The 17,941-nt window shown below is 55.4% G+C and overlaps 1 protein-coding gene across 1 annotated transcript; it reads left to right on the top strand.

Moving 5' to 3' along the window:
* The first annotated feature begins 12,309 nt into the window (after positions 1-12,309).
* LOC142021363 (protocadherin alpha-5-like) lies at positions 12,310-17,147 on the top strand. Its single transcript, XM_075010074.1, has 2 exons — positions 12,310-15,083; positions 16,572-17,147. Exons 1-2 carry the CDS (start codon positions 12,600-12,602, stop codon positions 17,145-17,147), a joined length of 3,060 nt encoding a protein of 1,019 aa, XP_074866175.1. The 5' UTR covers positions 12,310-12,599.
* The last annotated feature ends 794 nt before the right edge of the window (positions 17,148-17,941 follow it).

Genomic DNA, 17,941 nt, shown 5'->3' with positions numbered 1-17,941 from the left:
CCTAGGAGGTAAAAGGATCAGTAGGAAACACGTGTTTGTAGCGCTGATGATTTGCCTTCCTATGTCTTCCCATTCCAAATTTTGGAGTGCTTCCTGTGAAGGGGCTTTCATTTGCTCTGCCCTTTCAGTGCTTCTGTTCTGATAAACGTGCTTTTCCCATCACTTCCCGCATTGCATTAGGCAAATAATGTTCAGAACAAACCCAAAACACATCGGGCATTTCCCACCAAAGCTGGTTTCAGTGACAAGTAAGGCGCACCATGAAAACAAAAAAGCAGTCCAGTTGCACTTTAAAGATGAACAAACTAATTTATCAGGTGATGAGCTTTCATGGGCCAGACCCACTTCTTCAGACCATAGCCAGACCAGACCAGACTCAATATTTAAGGCACAGAGAACCAAAAATAGTAATCACGGTTGAAAAATCAGAGAAATATTATCAAGTTGAGCGAATCAGAGAGCAGAGGGGCAGAAGAGGAGGCATCAAGTGTTAGATAAAGCCAAGTATGCAAAAGATCCCCTATAATGACCTAGAAAATTCCCATCCTGGTTCAAACCACGAGTTAATGTGTTGAATTTGAATATAAAAGAGAGTTCAGCAGAGTCTGTTCTGGTCTGAAGAAGTGGGTCTGTCCCAGGAAAGCTCATCACCTAATAAATTATATCGTTAGTCTTTAAAGTGCTACTGGACCGCTTTTTTGTTTTGATAGTACATAGACTAGCCCGGCTCCCTCTCTGTTACCTGCACCATGACTTTGACTTTTGTGTATCTCGAAGCCGGTAGTTCATAGTTCTAGTTCAAGATGAGAACTGGGTTGGTTTATTAGCTGTCTTTGGATCCCTGTGTCGAGAGAAATAACTGACGACACAGGCGGATCTATAGGCTGTCCGGTAAGTTTCCAGGGGAGGGCTGGGTGTGCACCGAGCCCCAGAGCTGCGGATCTCCGCCCTGATGCGTGCGCTCTCGTGGAGCGGAGCTGCTCGGTGCGCGTGAACGTGACTCAGGACAGCGGCTGGTGTAAAACCCAGGGGCCTGGCCGGGATCTCCTCCTCGGCTGCAGGCTGGGCTGAACTCACGTCTTCCGGGGCGCAGGCGGTGCCCCGCTCGGAGGAGCCGGTGCGGGAGCCCCGCGCCCCAGGGGCGCCCAGAGCAGCACCGGCGCGGACGGCAGCGCAGGAAGCAAGTCCCGGGCGAGGGGCTTTGGTGAGATTCGCTTCCGGCGCGTCTCGGCCTGGACGCCAGATGTCGCTGTTGCCCGCAGCTGCGCCCAGGGACCCCGCGCGCAGGGCCGGACGGACCCGCGGGCAGGCGCCGAGCGCGCGGAGGTGCGCGGGCAGCGCGTGGGGGCCGGGCCGGGCCGTGCTGCGGCCGGGTCTGAGCCTGCGGGCGCCGGGAACGGGGCTGCGTTCCCTCCGCGGCAGCGCACGTCCTCTGGCGGGGCTCCGGGTCCCTCTCCTTCGGCCGCGCCGCACCGGGGCGAGCCCCCGCTTTGCCCTGACCCGGCGCAGAGCCCCGGTTTTCAGCCGGGGGCAGCCCTTGGCTAGCGGGCAAGGATCGACTCAGCCCAGCGACAGCAGCAGCAGCTGGGTGCGGCCGCGGGGCCCCCCGAGGAGCCGGCACCTTCCCCGCCGCTGGTGGTTCTGCAGGCCAAGAACAGCGGCCCCGCCTTTGGGAAAACACGGCTCGGTCGGCCCGGCGGAGGAGGCGCACAAAGGCCCCTGGCTGCGCGCAGGGCTTCGGGGAAGGAGGGAGCCGCCGGCAGGGCGCTGCGATCAGACCAGGGCGTCGGTCCCCGCCGGTAACCGGGAGACGGGGCGGAGGGTGCCGGGGCGGGAGAAGATGCAGGAGGTGCGCTGGGAGGCCGGTGGCTGTGGCCGAGTTCTGGTGGAAGTCGTGCGAGGCAGTGACCGTGTCCCAGCGGGGGCCTGTCATTTCCTTTCCGCCCCACCGGGGAAGTCAGGGGCCCCAGAGCGGGACTGCGGGAACCAGGGACAATCGGCTGCCGCGTTCTGCAGACGAGACTGAGACCCCTGCTGAAACCGACCGACCTCCTTGGTAACCAGCCGCACTGTGGACTGCGGGATCTCCAAGCGTGGAAGATGCAATCAGGCGTTGTACTGCGCTGTGGAATGCAGAAGGCAGAGCGGCCTGTGCACAAGCTGGAATGTTCTGCCCTGTGTGTTCGGGCAGAACTGGAATCCCTCAGAGTCCGTGGGATTGACTGCCAGGATTCTTGCCGGACAGAAAACCCAGCCGGCAAGGACACAGTCAGGAACATCGCTTGCCCTGCAAGAGTTTGAATCACACCCTGATCAACTAGACCATGAGAAGAGAGAGATGACTCAGAATGACATTGCTGCTCTTCATCACTGTGCTTCAAAGCACGTAGAGCGCCCTGCCAACGCCGCCCTTGTGGTCATAGAATCATAGACCAATAGAGCTGGAAGAGACCTAAAAAAGCCATCGAGTCCAGCCCCCTGCTCTAAGCAGGGCCAAACCCATCAGATCAGCCCCGCCAGGGCTTCCTCCAGGCGAGACTTAAACACCGCCAGGGATGGAGACTCCACTACTTCCCTGGGTAGAACATTCCAAGGCTTCACCACCCTCCGAGTGAAAAAGCTTTTCCTAATGTTCAACCTGGATCTTCCCAACCACAACTTGAGACCATTGTTCTGTGTTCTGCCACCCGTGACCACTGGGAACAGCCTCTCTCCAGCCTCTTTGCAGCCTCCCTTCAGTAAGTTGAAGGCTGTTATCAAGTCCCCCCTCAGTCTTCACTTCTGCAGACTAAACAGTCCCAGTTCCCTCAACCTTTCTTCATAGGTCATATGCTCCATCCCCCTAATTATTTTGGTCGCCCTCCGCTGGACCCTCTCCAGTGTATCCACATCCTTCCTATAACTGGGGCCCCAGAACTGGACACAGTACTCCAGATGCGGCTTTACCAAAGCTGAATAAAAAGGAATAATCACTTCTCTGGTCCTCTCTGCACAAGTTAATTGCAGTGGCTTCACAACTGAAGATGAAGAACTGTCTCACTTGGGATCAGCAATATTGCCAGATGTTGCACTGATGAACCATAGCTGTGGCCCAAGGGTGATTGTGACCTACAAAGGGACCTTAGCTGAAGTCAGAGCTGCTCAAGAGATTGAACCTGGAGACGGGATTTTTACCAGTTAGCTCGCTCTGTTGTATCCTACAGAAGACAGAAGGGATCGGCTAAGGGACTCCTATTTCTTTACCCGTGACTGCAGGGAATGCATTACTAAAGACAAGGACACAGATAAATTGGAAACCCGCAAACGGAATGAAACTGTCCAAGATCTGATCAAATATGCTCGAAACGTGATTGAGGAATAATTCAGGAGAGCCAAACACTACAAGTCCCCAGGTGAATTACTGGAGGTTTGTGAGCTTAATCTGGACAGGATGGGCTCGGTGTCTGAAGACAGTAATGTTTATATGCTGCATATGATGTATCAGGCCATGGGAGTCTGTCTGTCTATGCAGGACTGGGAAGGCGCATTGCGCTATGGACAAAAAATTATCAAACCCTACAGTAAACATTATCCCTTATACCCTTTGAACGTTGCCTCCATGTGGCTAAAGCTTGGGAGACTTTATCTGGGACTGGAAAATAGAACTGCTGGAGCTAAAGCTCTAAAAAAGGCAATTGCTGTCATGGAAGCTGCACACGGAAAAGGTCATTCATACATCTCAGAGATCAAAAATGAATTCAAGGACCGCTGAATCTATGCAACCTTCTGCCTTTATCCAATCTATGCAACGCTTCTGCCTTTATCCAGTCTATGCAAGCCTTCTGCCTTTATCCAGTCTATGCAAGCCTTCTGCCTTTATCCAATCTATGCAACCCTTCTGCCTTTATCCAGTCTATGCAAGCCTTCTGCCTTTATCCAGTCTATGCAACCTTCTGCCTTTATCCAATCTATGCAACCCTTCTGCCTTTATCCAATCTATGCAACCTTCTGCCTTTATCCAGTCTATGCAACCCTTCTGCCTTTATCCAGTCTATGCAACCTTCTGCCTTTATCCAATCTATGCAACCCTTCTGCCTTTATCCAGTCTATGCAACCTTCTGCCTTTATCCAATCTATGCAACCTTCTGCCTTTATCCAGTCTATGCAACCCTTCTGCCTTTATTCAAAAGCCTTTCTTGGATACCTGCAAGAGTGCTCTGAAAGTTGCTGTCACATGGAAGCACTGCTGCAATATAAACGGCGTGACAAACATGTTGTGCAGTTGGCCATTTATTTTATTTTTGAAGGGGAGGGATAGGTTGGTGGTTTGAGCATTGGCCCGCTGAACCCGGGATTATGAGCTCCATCCTTGACGAGGCCATTTAGAGAATGGGGCAACTAGACGTCAGGGATGGTGCTTGGTCCTGCCAAAAGAGCAGGGGCTGGACTAGGTGACCTCCCGAGGTCCCTTCCAGTCCTAGGAGATGTGTACCTCCAATTTTTTTTATCTCTGCCCCTGCATCCTCACGTGTCTCCTCTCCTCCATCTAGCGGGAAACCCTCCCAGAGAAGATGTCGGACGTAAATGGCAGAGCCTTTTCCACGCTCTGCGCCTGCACAATCACTCCAGGGTGTCTGGGTTCCCAGGTGGTGACCATGGACATTGCGAGGGACCCCCGTGGGAGATACTTGATACCATAAATGACTGGCTCTTGGAGCAGCCAGTCCTAAGCCCGGGGGCGAGGCGATTCTTGGTGTGGTCCTCAGCGGCACAGGAGATCTGCTCGAGGAGGTGAATACAGCTGAGCTGCGCCCTAACAGCGACCCTAGAGTGATTAGTCGTTGTCCTTGTGCCCGAGACGCCCGGCGCTGAACTTCCGAAAGGGGAGGGACACACAGACGAGGAAGGTCGTGAATGGAAATGGGAAGGAAGCGTCAGAAAAGGGAAATGCGGCTGCCCGGCAACTTGTTCAACACGCCACGAGAGAGGCCCGTTAAACACAGACCCCGCGTTGAGTAACCGTCGGAAGAGGAGCAGAAAAGCGCCACCGTGGTTAGATACCGACGTGAAAAGCGGCCGGAGCCGGGAGGGCGCCCTGCAACTCCCGGCCGAGACCCCGCGCAGGAAACGCGAAGGAAGGAAGCCGAGTGCGTAGGTTCCATTAGGCGGGTGAGAACGACCTGGGCGGGCAACTAGCGAAGCCCGTGGCAAAGTGAGCTGAAGTGAGCCGGAAGAAGGAAGTACCTCGGTAGGGCCGCCGCGCCACGGAGGTGCTAAGGGCGCAGCCGAGGAAGACGAGGCCATGGCGGAGAAGCCGCGTTCCTTCCTCGGCCGCCTGGGCACGGCGGAGCGTGTGAAGGGAGCGCCGGCTCCTGAGCCATCCTTTTCACCTGGCGCAACCGAAGAACTGTTCAGACCGAGGGCTCAACAGAGGAGGGTTTGGAACAAGGCTCCAAAGAGCAGGAGACGGCCAGAACCACCGGCTGTTCCCCCAGGAGTGCGCAGGAAACGCAAATGTGAAATAGCAGAAGTAGTTGCGGTCGGTAACTTATCACCTAAATCAGCTTCTCTTCCAGGTGGCTGGAGGACGCCAGTGTCTAAAAAAGGCTCCAGAGGGGATCCCGGCAATTACAGACCGGTAAGACGAACTCCCGTACCAGGAAGACTGGTTGAAACTATATTTAACAACAGAATTATTGGACACATAAATGAATATGATATTGTTGGGGTCCAAAGTCAATGTGGCTTTTGGGAAGGAAAATCGTACCTCACCCGTCTATAAGAATGGCTTTCGGAGTCTTAGCGAACACGTGGGCAATGTTGGTGCAATGGAAGTGGGGCGCTTGGACTTTCAAAAAGCATTTGTGAAGGTGTTTCGACAAAGCCAGCCAGCCCTCAGTGCCGCTTGGAGGGTGCTGGGCTCCCCGCCGTCAGGGCTGGGTAGGGTATGTGTAGGGAAGCTCTGGTAGCAGGTTAAAGGGCCCAGGGCAACAGTCTCCTTTGACTCATGTTTTTGTGTCTAAGTCACGCAGTAAGAGAGAAGGTCCTCTCATGAATCAGTAACAGGTTAAACGACAGAAAGGAGGGGGTGGGAATAAACGGTCAGTTTCCAGCCTGGGGAGAGGTGACTCGTGGGGTCCCTCAGGGGTCTGCACTGGGCTTAGTGCTACGCAGCTATTCAAAAATGATCTGGGCAAGGAGACGAAAAGCGACCATGGTGGGAAAATTTGCAGATGATACAAAATTAGGCAAACTAGTTCCGTGCGCAGGAGAATGCAAAGGGCTGGAAAGGGACCTCACGGAACTGGGTGACCGGGAGATAAACTAGTCAGTGTTAAGTGCAAATAATGCTCACTGGAGACTATAATGTGCACATAAAACCAGGGAATCTAAAGTAGCTGTTACCGCTCAAGAAAGATGCTGGAGCCATTCGGTACAATTCTCTGAAACCGGACACTCAATGTACAGCAGCAGTCTAAAAAGATAACAATGCCCAGAACCACTAGACAAGGGATAGAGGATAAGACAGAAAATCTACTGGCGGCACTACCTAAATTTATGGGACTCCCAGGCCTGCAATATTGCATCCGGGTCTGGTTCCCCTCTCAAGAAACATATATTAGAACGGAGAAAGGTACAGGAAAGGCCAACAGAAATGATTAGGTGTTTGGAAGGAGCAGCTTCCCTCTCGAGAGAGATTAGAAACGTGGAGTGCTGAGTTTGGAAAAGAAAAGATTGAGGGGGAATATGACGGATGTCTATAAGTTGTGGATGATGTTTACAAAGTCAGTAAGGAAGTGATTTTACTTCGCATAGTACAAGGATAAGGGATCACGTCATGGAATTAATGGGCGGCAGCTTTAAAACAGAAAGAGGTAGAAGGTTTGGGGTTAACAACTTGAGGTTTGCGGATGATATAATTATGGTTGAGGAAGATGAAGAGCAGCGAGCGAGAACGGCGCAGGTGCTAACTGAGGAAGGGAAGCGGTACCAGCTGATTATGAACATTGATAAAAAGACAACAATGGTGTTTGGAGATAAGGCAATGGGAAGGAAGATCAGTGCAGAGGGGGTGGAACTAGGGAACACAGAGAAGGTCCCATATCTAGGGAGCAACATGATGTATGATGTCGATTGTAAGGAGGAAATAGCCACTAAAATAGCCAAAGGAAGAGCCAGTTTGAAGGCGATGGATAAGATCTGGAAAAGCCATAGGATTAGCTTAGAAACGAAGCTGGCGTCTTGAAAACGTGTGTATTCAGCAGCATGTTGTAGGGATGCGAGACATGGGCGGTGACAAAAGATTTGAAGAGAAGCGTATCGGCCTCCGAGAGCTGTTGTTATAGAAAGATCCTGAGAATAGGATGGACGCAGAAGGTCACCAAAAAAGAATTAGGTGCAGCCCAAAGAGAACCTACTGCAGAAGCTTACGCAAGGGAAGCTATCTGGGCACGTCTGCAGAATGTAGGACCGGTGAAAAGTCAAGACTGGTACTGGGCATAATGGCCGGCTGGAGCAGGAGCGGCAGACCCCACGGAGAATGAGGAGATACAGCAGGTTGGCGCTGAGCTAGTCTACAGAAACAGCCGCTCCCCACCGGACAGGGAAAGATGGAAGGAAAGAGTGATGGAGGCATCAGACACCAATGGGCGCCGAGCGCCTGCTGGTTGCTGTTGATGGTGATGAGGATGATGATGAGGTTTAAAACAAGCGAACGGAAGCCCTTCACACGGGCAATGTGTTGCCCAAGGATGTTGTGAAGGCGAACCCTGAAGCGGGCTCCCTAGGAGACCTGGAGAAGGTTACGGGGATAGGTTCATCTTAGCCGAGATGTGTAAGGTGCAAGGCCAGGCTCCGGTGCCCCTTGCTTTTGAGCGCCACAAGCTGCAAGTCGATGGGTCACCACGACACGGTAAGCTCAGTATTGACGCTAACACAGCTTGTGGTAGCATCACATTGGAGGGGGCCGAGCAGTGTGTTGATATGGGCTCATGCTTCTGAATTTCGCAGTGACTGATCTTTATTGCACGTGTGTTACACTTACAGCAACAGGAGGCTACCGCCAGTCAAGCGGATGTACCGCACCGGCCGGGCAACTTTCAGCTTTAGCTGCCTGCTGCGAATGGGTTCACTGCCTCAGCAATGACAGCAGGACAGCCACCCCTCCTTTGCAAACACCCGGGCTCCATCCCCACACGGCTCAGCCCAGGCCCGGCGAAGGAGCAGGGGTTGGGCCGTTTGATTGAAGCGCAGGTAGCTTGGCAGGGCCTGAGCGAAGGTATCCTGCCTTCCCGGGGAACTTTTGCAGCGGTTGCTGAACAGAACGCAGCGCAGCCGAGTCCCCAGGCCCCACCGCGCATCCCTGGACCCTGCCCAGCCGGCCGGGAGGAGCCCGCGGCGGAACACCCGTTGCGACACGGAGAGGCGGCTGCTGGCTGAGGGAAACGGACGGGGGCAGCGGCCACATGGTGTCGCTCGTCGCCTAAGGGAAGCAGTGCAAGGCGGAAACCGAGCCGCCGCCGCTTTGACGCAGTGCGCCGGGCGGAGGGAGACACCGGCTCTGGGCTGCGGCCGCCTGTTGCCAGAGGTTTGCACATTTCTGCGTCAATTTCCCTATAGTCCGAGAAATCGGCGTCCGCCATGGGCCGTCCCAGGCGCGGCGGGCCGGGAGCGGGGCAGCTGCTGCGCTGGGCGGTGCTGCAGGCGGCCTGGGCGGCGGCGAGCAGCCAGGTCCGTTTTTCCCAGCCCGGCACTGTCGTGGAGGCGAGCTCCGGGGCGCTCCTCTCCCGCCAGCTCCGAGCGGTTGGTGGGGAAGCGCTTGTCCCCGGCTCGCCCCAGCAGCGCTCTGGGCTCGTTGGCCTTGCCCGTGAGCCGGGGCTGCGGCGCTGCGGCAGCGCTGAGGGCCGGCTCCGTTTGTGCCGCCGAGGTGCGAGTGTCCGAGCTGGTGTCTCCAGCGGCGGCCCCTTGTGCGCGTGGGGCCTTCCAGGCGCGCGGCCGTTCTCCCTGCAGCGCGGAGCCCGGGGAGCGAGAACTGAACGAACAAGGCGCCGGCGAGTTCCCCCTTGGGACTGGAGAATACGGGTGGCTCTGGGCGGGGCGGGGGCGGGGCGAGGCGGACGGACCTCTACAGCCATTGGCTGAAGGGAAACAGGAGAGCGAGGTCAGATTGCTGCGCATGCGCCTTCGCCAGGGCAGCCTCTTCCTTCTCCTTCGGCCCCTGGTGGTGGCGCTGTTGCCCTGCTGCGGCTTTGTCACTTTTCCCCTCGACCTGTGACAGGGCAGATCTTCCCGGGGAGGCGGTACGGGAGCAGCCCGCGGGAAACAGTTACTGCTGCAATGATGTGTTCGGTATAATTTCCGAGTCACTGGTTACAGTTCAGGTTCCAGTGGAGCGGGGCGGCCACAATCACGTCACTGTATTACCCTGTGTTCAAGGTAGATTTCTGGGATAGCTCTGAACTGACACAGAACAGTCCGCAGCTGCGTCAGTGTAACTGTTGGCGCTCTGAACCTGCCAGTAGGATGATAGAAACTCTAGTTATGGGCCTTAGATGTTTCCATAACAACAGATAATGGCCCAGGGACGAGTTAGCCCCCAATTCCTGTGTTGTGTCAGGTGTGAGGTAGATGACCCCTCCCCTGAATACTCAACTCTCCAGCCCTGGCAATGAGCAGTGAATGATCGATGGAAGAGGAGCGCGCAATTTTCAAAGAAGAGGTGTCACCAGTATTTACCGCATTAATTTAAAAAAATGCAGGGTGACTATGGAGAGGTTCATTTTACTACCTATTTCCACTGGTGCACACCCATACACCCGGGGCACTTCAGCTGTTGGTTTTCAGATGTTACTTCTTGTCTTATTTTGGCTCAGGAAAAGTGCCTTAGAGCTTTGATCTGAAGTTGGATGGGTATATAATGGTAAGAATAATTGATGTTGAATTAACTCCACTCTTAGCACAATATCTCTTTTCCTGGCGGGCATACAGGGTCCAAGTCTTGCTGCCATAAAGGAGGGTGCTGAGGATGCAGGCTCTGTAGACTTGCATTTTGGTGTGAGTGTACAGCTTATCATGGAAGGACAGCGTGACCAACACAGCTGTCCTTGAGCAAGCTGGAATCCCAACCATGCACACCCTCCTCAGGCAGCGTTGGCTCCGCTGGCTTGGCCACGTCCACAGGATGAATGATGGAAGGATTCCAAGAGACATCCTGTATGGTGAGCTAGCCTCTGGCAAAAGACCTCCCGGACGCCCTCAGTTGTGCTACAAAGATGTCTGCAAGAGAGAGCTCAGAGAGGTAGACATCGAGCTGGACAACTGGGAAGAACTAGCAGACGACCAGGGCAGATGGAGGCAGGGGTTACACAAGGGCCTTCAGAAGGGCGAGATGAGGATCAGACAGCTAGCAGAGGAGAAGCGAGCGCACAGAAAGCACAATAAGGACTTGCCAGACACCCACCACATCTGCAAGAGATGCAGCAAGGACTGTCACTCTCGTGTGGGTCTTTATATTCACAATAGATGCTGTAAATGAAGTCCTCAATTGAAACTATAAAGGGCGGGATCCATAGTCTATGCAGACTGAAGGATGCCTCCTACTAGCACAAAATCGGACGTTTTCCTAACACATTTTATAGAACTGGCGATTGAATGAAATATGAGTTAAGTAAATCTAGAGCAGAGCCACAGGAGTAATGGCAGTGCCAGACTGGATCAGACCAAGGGTCATGTTGTCAGCGTTCTGCCCTTGAAAATAGCCGGTAGCAGAGTCTTCAGTAGAAGGTGTAAGAAGCCCAGAAGTCAGATGGGGTTTGTTCTGCCCAACTTGTAGTTCTTATGCAGATCTCTTATAATAATTAGAAACTGACTTAACCCCTGAAGGAAACTGATTAAAAGTACTTCCAGAAACATCGTGACATTATGAGTGGATATACTTGATATGTTTACAAATAAATTGTGTCAACTGGTTGCTTTTCGTCCGCTGTTTTACTGACACAGTCAAAGAATTCTAGAGGATTAACATGGTTTGATTTTCCATTGCAGACCTCATGCTGGTTAGATGCTCATATGATTAGACACGTGCTGTTGCCTGCGGTAGCTCACAAGCAGACGTTGGAAGGCGATTGCATATGAAATAGCACGTGACACCATCAAAGTCATGAAATGTGTTTGCGTATAAACAAGCGTTCAGTCAAACAGGAAAGAGGAAACGTGTGGCTCTCTCTGTTTTTGCACTCTGGAAGGAAACTTTCGGTCTACCCGGCATTTCCAGCCTGACAGAGTAAAGGTCCAACCGCCCGTACTTACCTGTTAACAGGAGATGGCAGATGACTCCAGACCGTGTTGTTGTTTTAAAGGATGTATGCACCCAGTGGGCGTATTCTTGCATCCTGCCTATGGCACAAAGCCTTCTGTGTTCTCGTTCGTCACTGCAGTCCCTGTGGCACTGGATGAAGAGCAGTGTGGCTGTGGGTTATTTCAGTGGAGTACACCAATCGCCTTTGATGTCATTGAGAGTGAGGTTTGTGGGCCCTGGCAGAGTTGGATGGATTTGCACTTGACTGTCTTCAACTTCTCTGTGAGCGAGCCCAGAAGGTAGGTGCTGGTTGATTTCCAGCCTATGTCAGGACATCTCTTCTGGGGGTTATTTCAGGGTTCTAGTCTCTCCTTTTATCTGGCATGTGCAGACATTACACAAAGTTATTGAACAGCCGGAGCTTTGATCACCTGGGGAAACCAGGAAAGTTCAACTAACGCACAACGGGTTTCCCACGATTGTTAATTGAGGCTTCCCCAGCGCACCATGGGCTGTAGTAGTGTCTAGGTCGCCCCTGAATACAACTGGAGGCTCCGGCTGGAACATCCGACGTCCCAAATGGCCCCGAGGAGCTCAGGGATGGTCTGAGCCTTTCTCCCGAGATGATGCCCCGTCTGAAGAGAGCCGCCAACGCTCCCCACACACCAATTTCGTGGCTTCGCGAGGAGAGAGCTGGAAGCAGGACACTGTCACCAAGGGGTCCTTAACTCCCACCTGACCGACCACATCAGGAATAGATCAACTACAAATATGAAGACATCTGCTCACAGCTGTGACCTCTCGAAATTATTTTCCAGACCATCAGTTGTGTTACTTTTGAGGTTTGAAGCAAGTAAACTTTTGCCGGTATGAAGAAGAGGCTGTTAATAGTGACGTGTCGTTGCCAGGAGGTGCGGGACCGGAGTAATAGATCAATAGCCTCACTGGTAGCGTAAAGAAGGAATTTAATTCTTGCAGACTCGGGTCCAGCGATGATCGAAACCCCATTGACAGACTATTCCCTGTGACGAAAAGCGGGGAAACGGGAAGGGGTTTGTTGAAGCATTTGACCAGCGATAAGAAGAGCCGGTGTAAGGCAGCCGGCGGGATCGAGGGTGGTTCGGAACACGTAAGACGCAATTCTCAGCGAGAAGAAATGGTTATGGAGCTTCAGACAATGTGAGGTCGGAGTTGGCCGTTGCACTTACAGATGTCGACACAAGGTGTCAGTGTCGCCTAAAGAGACATTTGCGGGAGAAGGACACAGGCAGCTCCTCCCCCGGAGGCTGAGCCCTGCCCGTGGACGCGTCAGACTGGCTCCCGGATGTGTGAGGACTGGAGTGAATTCAGGGGCGCGGAAAGGTACCGCGTCCTCCCGGGACTCCGCTCCTCGCTCATTAAGGGAACCGACTCCCAGCCCGGCCCCGCCATGGGCCGTCCCAGGCGCGGCGGGCCGGGAGCGGGGCAGCTGCTGCGCTGGGCGGTGCTGCAGGCGGCCTGGGCGGCGGCGATGGGCCAGGTCCGCTATTCCGTGGCGGAGGAGGCCGAGGCCGGCACGGTGGTGGGGCGCCTGGCGCAGGAGCTGGGTGTGGCGGCGGCGGAGCTGGTGTCTCGGCCGCTGCGGGTGGTGCCCGAGGGCGGCGGAGGCTCGTTGGAGGTAAATGCGCAGAGCGGCGCTTTGTTGGTGCGGTCGCGGCTGGACAGGGAAGCGCTGTGCGGGCCGAGCCCCCGGTGCGCCCTGGAACTGGAGGTGGTGGTGGGCAAACCCCCGCGGCTGTTCCACGTGGAGGTGGAGATACAGGATGTGAATGACAACGCGCCTGTTTTCTCTGTCAATGAACAAGCGCTGAGCATCGCAGAGTCACTGGCGCTTCCAGGCTCGCGGTTCCCGCTGGAGGGCGCCTCGGACGCGGACATTGGCACAAACTCTCAGCTCAGCTACGCGCTCAGCCCCAGCGAGTATTTCGCTGTAGATGTCGCAGCTAACGATGATAAAAGCAAATCCGCAGAGCTCGTGCTAACGAAATCTCTGGACAGAGAGGAAACCCCGGTGCATCACTTAGTGCTCACAGCGACTGATGGGGGCAAACCGCCTCTCACAGGTACCCTGCAAGTGGTGATCTCGGTGCTGGATGTGAATGACAACGCGCCCGTGTTTAACCAGTCGGTTTATAAGGTCCAGCTACTGGAAGGTTCAGCTAATGGAGCATTAGTCATCAAACTGACCGCCACAGACTTGGACGAAGGCGTTCATAAGGATATTGTCTATGGCTTCAGCAGTCTTGTTCCCCCGTATGTTTCGGAGGCGTTCAGAATAGAGGAAAATTCTGGTGAAATCAGAGTTAAAGGGGAAATCGATTTCGAGAGCATCACCGCATATGAAATTCAAGTTTCGGCCCAGGACAAAGGGAGTCCTCCATTGGTCGGACACTGCAAGGTGGTGGTGGAGGTTTTGGACGTGAACGACAACGCCCCGGAGCTGAGGGTGACGTCCCTGTCGGTGCCGGTGCCGGAGGACGCCCCCCCGGGGACGGTGGTGGCGGTGATCAGCGTGTCTGACCGGGACTCGGGAGCCAACGGGCGGGTGAGCTGCTCCATCGGGGCGGAGCTGCCGTTCCGGCTGGTGGGCACGTTTAAGAATTCGCAGGCGCTGGTGCTGTCGGAGGCGGTGGACCGGGAGCGGGTGGCGGAGTACGAGGTGGTGGTGCGGGCCCGAGACGGAGGGGCCCCGTCGCTGTGGGCCAGCAGCAGGCTGGTGGTGCCGCTGTCGGACGTGAACGATAACGCGCCCGCGTTCGCGCAGGCCGTGTACACGGTGTTTGTGCGGGAGAACAGCCCGGCCGGGGCCCCTCTGGTGCGCGTGTCGGCCTGGGACCCGGACGCGGGGGCGAACGGGCGGGTGAGCTATGGGGCGGTGGAGCGGCGCGTGGGAGAGCGGCCCCTGTCCAGCTACGTGTGGGTGCAGGCGGAGAGCGGGAGCATCTGCGCGCTGCAGCCGTTGGACTACGAGGAGGTGCAGGTGCTGCAGTTCGAGGTGAGCGCGAGGGACGGCGGGCTGCCGTCGTTGTCGGGGCAGGCGAGCGTGCAGGTGTTCGTGGTGGACGCGAACGACAACGCGCCGGTGGTGTCCCCGTGGGGCCGAGGCCTTGGGCCGGCGTGGGAGGTGGTGTCGCTGTCGGCCGGCGCAGGGCAGGTGGTGGGCAAGGTGCGAGCGGTGGACGCGGACTCGGGCTACAACGCGTGGCTGCGGTACGAGGTGCAGGATCCGCTGTCGGCGGGGCCGTTCCGCGTGGGCGTGTACAGCGGGGAGATCAGCACGTCGCGGGCCCTGGAGGAGGCGGACGGGCCGGTGCGGAGCCTGGTGATCGTGGTGCGGGACCACGGGGAGCCGGCGCTGTCGGCGAGCGCCACGGTGAGCCTGTCGCTGGTGGAGAGCGTGCGGGCCGTGGCGTGGGAGTCGGGTCCCGGCGGCGGGAGCGGCGGTGCGGCGGTGGACAGCAACGTGTCTCTGCTGATCGCCATCTGGTCGGTGTCCGGGCTGCTGGTGGTGGTGATCGCGGCGTGGGTCGGCGTGAGATGCTGCGGGGGCCCGGCAGAGGCGTGCGGGTCTGGGGAAGGGCCGGCGGTGTGCTCGAGCGGAGGCGGGAGCTGGTCGTCCTCGCAGCAGCAGCGCCAGAGCCGGCTGGTGTGCGTGGGGGAAGGCGGCGCCAAGAGCGACCTCATGGTTTTCAGCCCCGTGGTCCCGAGCGCTGCGGAGAGAAGTGGCACCGTGAAGGGTCAGGAGGTGGCAGGAGATTCCTCCGAGCAGGTGAGTGCCCTGAATCTGTATTTGTGTGTTGGGATTTCGGCGCTGTTAATGGGCCTGGACGCGATTTTTTCAGGTTAAATATCTGTATGTCATAGAAAGCCGGTGAATCCGGCTGGGGTTGCTGCCCAAGGCGTGTTGATGAGGAAATCGTCAGTAATGTAGCTGCGCTGGTAGTTCGTGTGTGTCATGAAGTGATGTGGGTCATGCTCTGTCCATGGGGACATTTTTCCCTTTGTGTGGGTCCGTGTCTGGGGCCGAGAGCGGTGAGAGGCGCTTTTGGGGAATGCTCCAGGAGCAGACACTAGACAGGAATAGCCTCACCCCATGTGAAACTGGGAGTTCAACCCTGGAATTTCTTGTCATTTTATGGCCAGGAGGATCAAGTGTGTTATCCCCCTTATTTGCATTATTAGAGTGGCTGTCAACCTTGCCAGACTACAGTAACCCTTTATTATTTAGCCCTTCCCCTCACAGACTTACTCCCACTTAAACACTATTTCCTTGAAAACCAGACATAAAATAAACAAACACAAACTTGGTACTGACAAGTTGCTCAAGAAGGTTCCCACAGTGTAAAACTGAAACCCCACTGAGACTCCCAAAGAGGTGTGTGTGGATGTCTGTATGGCGTTGGAAAGAGGTGGTGGAGGTAGCTCCTGACCGTCCCTTTTCTGGACGCTTAGGAGTGGAGAGAAGCTTGTGTTACACTAAAGGAGAATTTCTACTTATGTTTGAGATGCTGAACCAATAGTGCCAGATTTGTGCTTTGTGTGAAAAGAATCACAAGTTCAAGTCATGCGGTTAATCCCTCTTGCAGCCTTTGCCCATCATGAAGGTGGGGTTTTCGGAATATTTGTAGATATGGTGGGACACATAACTAGACGTCCAAGAAATTGGAAGAAATATCTCGTCTCTGTGGTGGATTCTACCAGCAAGCAACCTTCAGCCACAGCTCTTTCTTACAAAGTAGGTGAAGACTATCGGAGGGAGAGTCACGGGAGGGACTGACTTTACAACAGAGCCAGAACAGCCTGGGCTGGGGGGTCTGTGTTGCTCACGGTGAGGACATTTGAAGGCGATAATGGACGTAATGCTCTAGACACTGGAAAAGGGTGAAAAGGCTGAAGACCTGTAACTGGCCAGGATGTGCTGTGCGGATGAGGGAACATTTGTTGCCCCTCTAATTGATTTGCTGAGGAGCGTGAGGAACACACTGCGCTGAGGAGCACGGAGATTTGCGGGAGGGAGAAGCCGGACACAGCCCCAAGTCAGGAGATTTTGGCCAGTTGAAGTACCACAGGTGGGTGTTCTCCAGCCTGTCAGATGGACCCACCCCTTGTTCCCAGCCCGGGGGCCCGACTGGGGGGAGAGGGACGGGGCGGGTCAGCCTTGGGAACACCGTTTCCCCCCTCGCTGTGAGTCCGGCTGAGTGTGACGCCGGGAAGAGGGCTGAACACGCTCCTCTTTCTATGGGCTGTGGGCTCGCAGGTCCGCCCTTTCCCACGCGGGTCGGACGCCGAGAGGCTGGAGGCGAGCTCCGGGGCGCTCCTCTCCCGCCAGCTCCGAGGGGTTGGTGGGGAAGCGCTTGTCCCCGGCTCGCCCCAGCAGCGCTCTGGGCTCGTTGGCCTTGCCCGTGAGCCGGGGCTGCGGCGCTGCGGCAGTGCTGAGGGCCGGCTCCGTTTGTGCCGCCGAGGTGCGAGTGTCCGAGTTGGTGTCTCCAGCGGCGGCCCCTTGTGCGCGTGGGGCCTTCCAGGCGCGCGGCCGTTCTCCCTGCAGCGCGGAGCCCGGGGAGCGAGAACTGAACGGACAAGGCGCCGGCGAGTTCCCCCTTGGGACTGGAGAATACTGCGGTCCCGAAGCGCGCCCGCGGGGTGGCTCTGGGCGGGGCGGGGGCGGGGCGAGGCGGACGGACCTCTGCAGCCATTGGCCGAAGGGAAACAGGAGAGCGAGGTCAGATTGCTGCGCATGCGCCTTCGCCAGGGCAGCCTCTTCCTTCTCCTTCGGTCCCTGGTGGTGGCGCTGTTGCCCTGCTGCGGCTTTGTCACTTTTCTCCTCGACCTGTGACAGGGCAGATCTTCCCGGGGAGGCGGTACGGGAGCAGCCCGCGGGAAACAGTTACTGCTGCAATGATGTGTTCGGTATAATTTCCGAGTCACTGGTTACAGTTCAGGTTCCAGTGGAGCGGGGCGGCCACAATCATGTCACTGTATTACCCTGCGTTCAAGGTATATTTCTGGGATAGCTCTGAACTGGCACAGAACAGTCCGCAGCTGCGTCAGTGTAACTGTTGGCGCTCTGAACCTGCCAGTAGGATGATAGAAACTCTACTTGAAGGTCTTAGATGTTCTGTCAGGTGTGAGGTAGATGACCCCGCCCTAGAATACTCAATTCTCCAGCCCTGGCAATGAGCAGTGAATGATCGATGGAAGAGGAGCGCGCAATTTTCAAAGAAGAGGTGTCACCAGTATTTACCGCATTAATTTAAAAAAATGCAGGGTGACTATGGAGAGGTTCATTTTACTACCTATTTCCACTGGTGCACACCCATACACCCGGGGCACTTCAGCTGTTACTTTCCAGATGTTACTTCTTGTCTTATTTTGGCTCAGGAAAAGTGCCTTAGAGCTTTGATCTGAAGTTGGATGGGTATATAGTGGTAAGAATAATTCATGTTGATTTAACTCCACTCTTAGCACAATATCGGACGTTTTCCTAACACATTTTATAGAACTGGCGATTGAATGAAATATGAATTAAGTAAATATAGAGCTGAGCCACAGGAGCATTGGCAATGCCAGACTGGATCAGACCAAGGGTCATGTTGTCAGCGTTCGGCCTTTGACAATAGCCGGTAGCAG

This window comes from Carettochelys insculpta, chromosome 15, assembly GCF_033958435.1.
Source record: "Carettochelys insculpta isolate YL-2023 chromosome 15, ASM3395843v1, whole genome shotgun sequence".
Taxonomy (NCBI): domain Eukaryota; kingdom Metazoa; phylum Chordata; order Testudines; family Carettochelyidae; genus Carettochelys; species Carettochelys insculpta.
The sequence above is the reverse complement of the archived record's forward strand: the minus strand, read 5'-3'. Positions and strand labels throughout refer to the sequence as shown.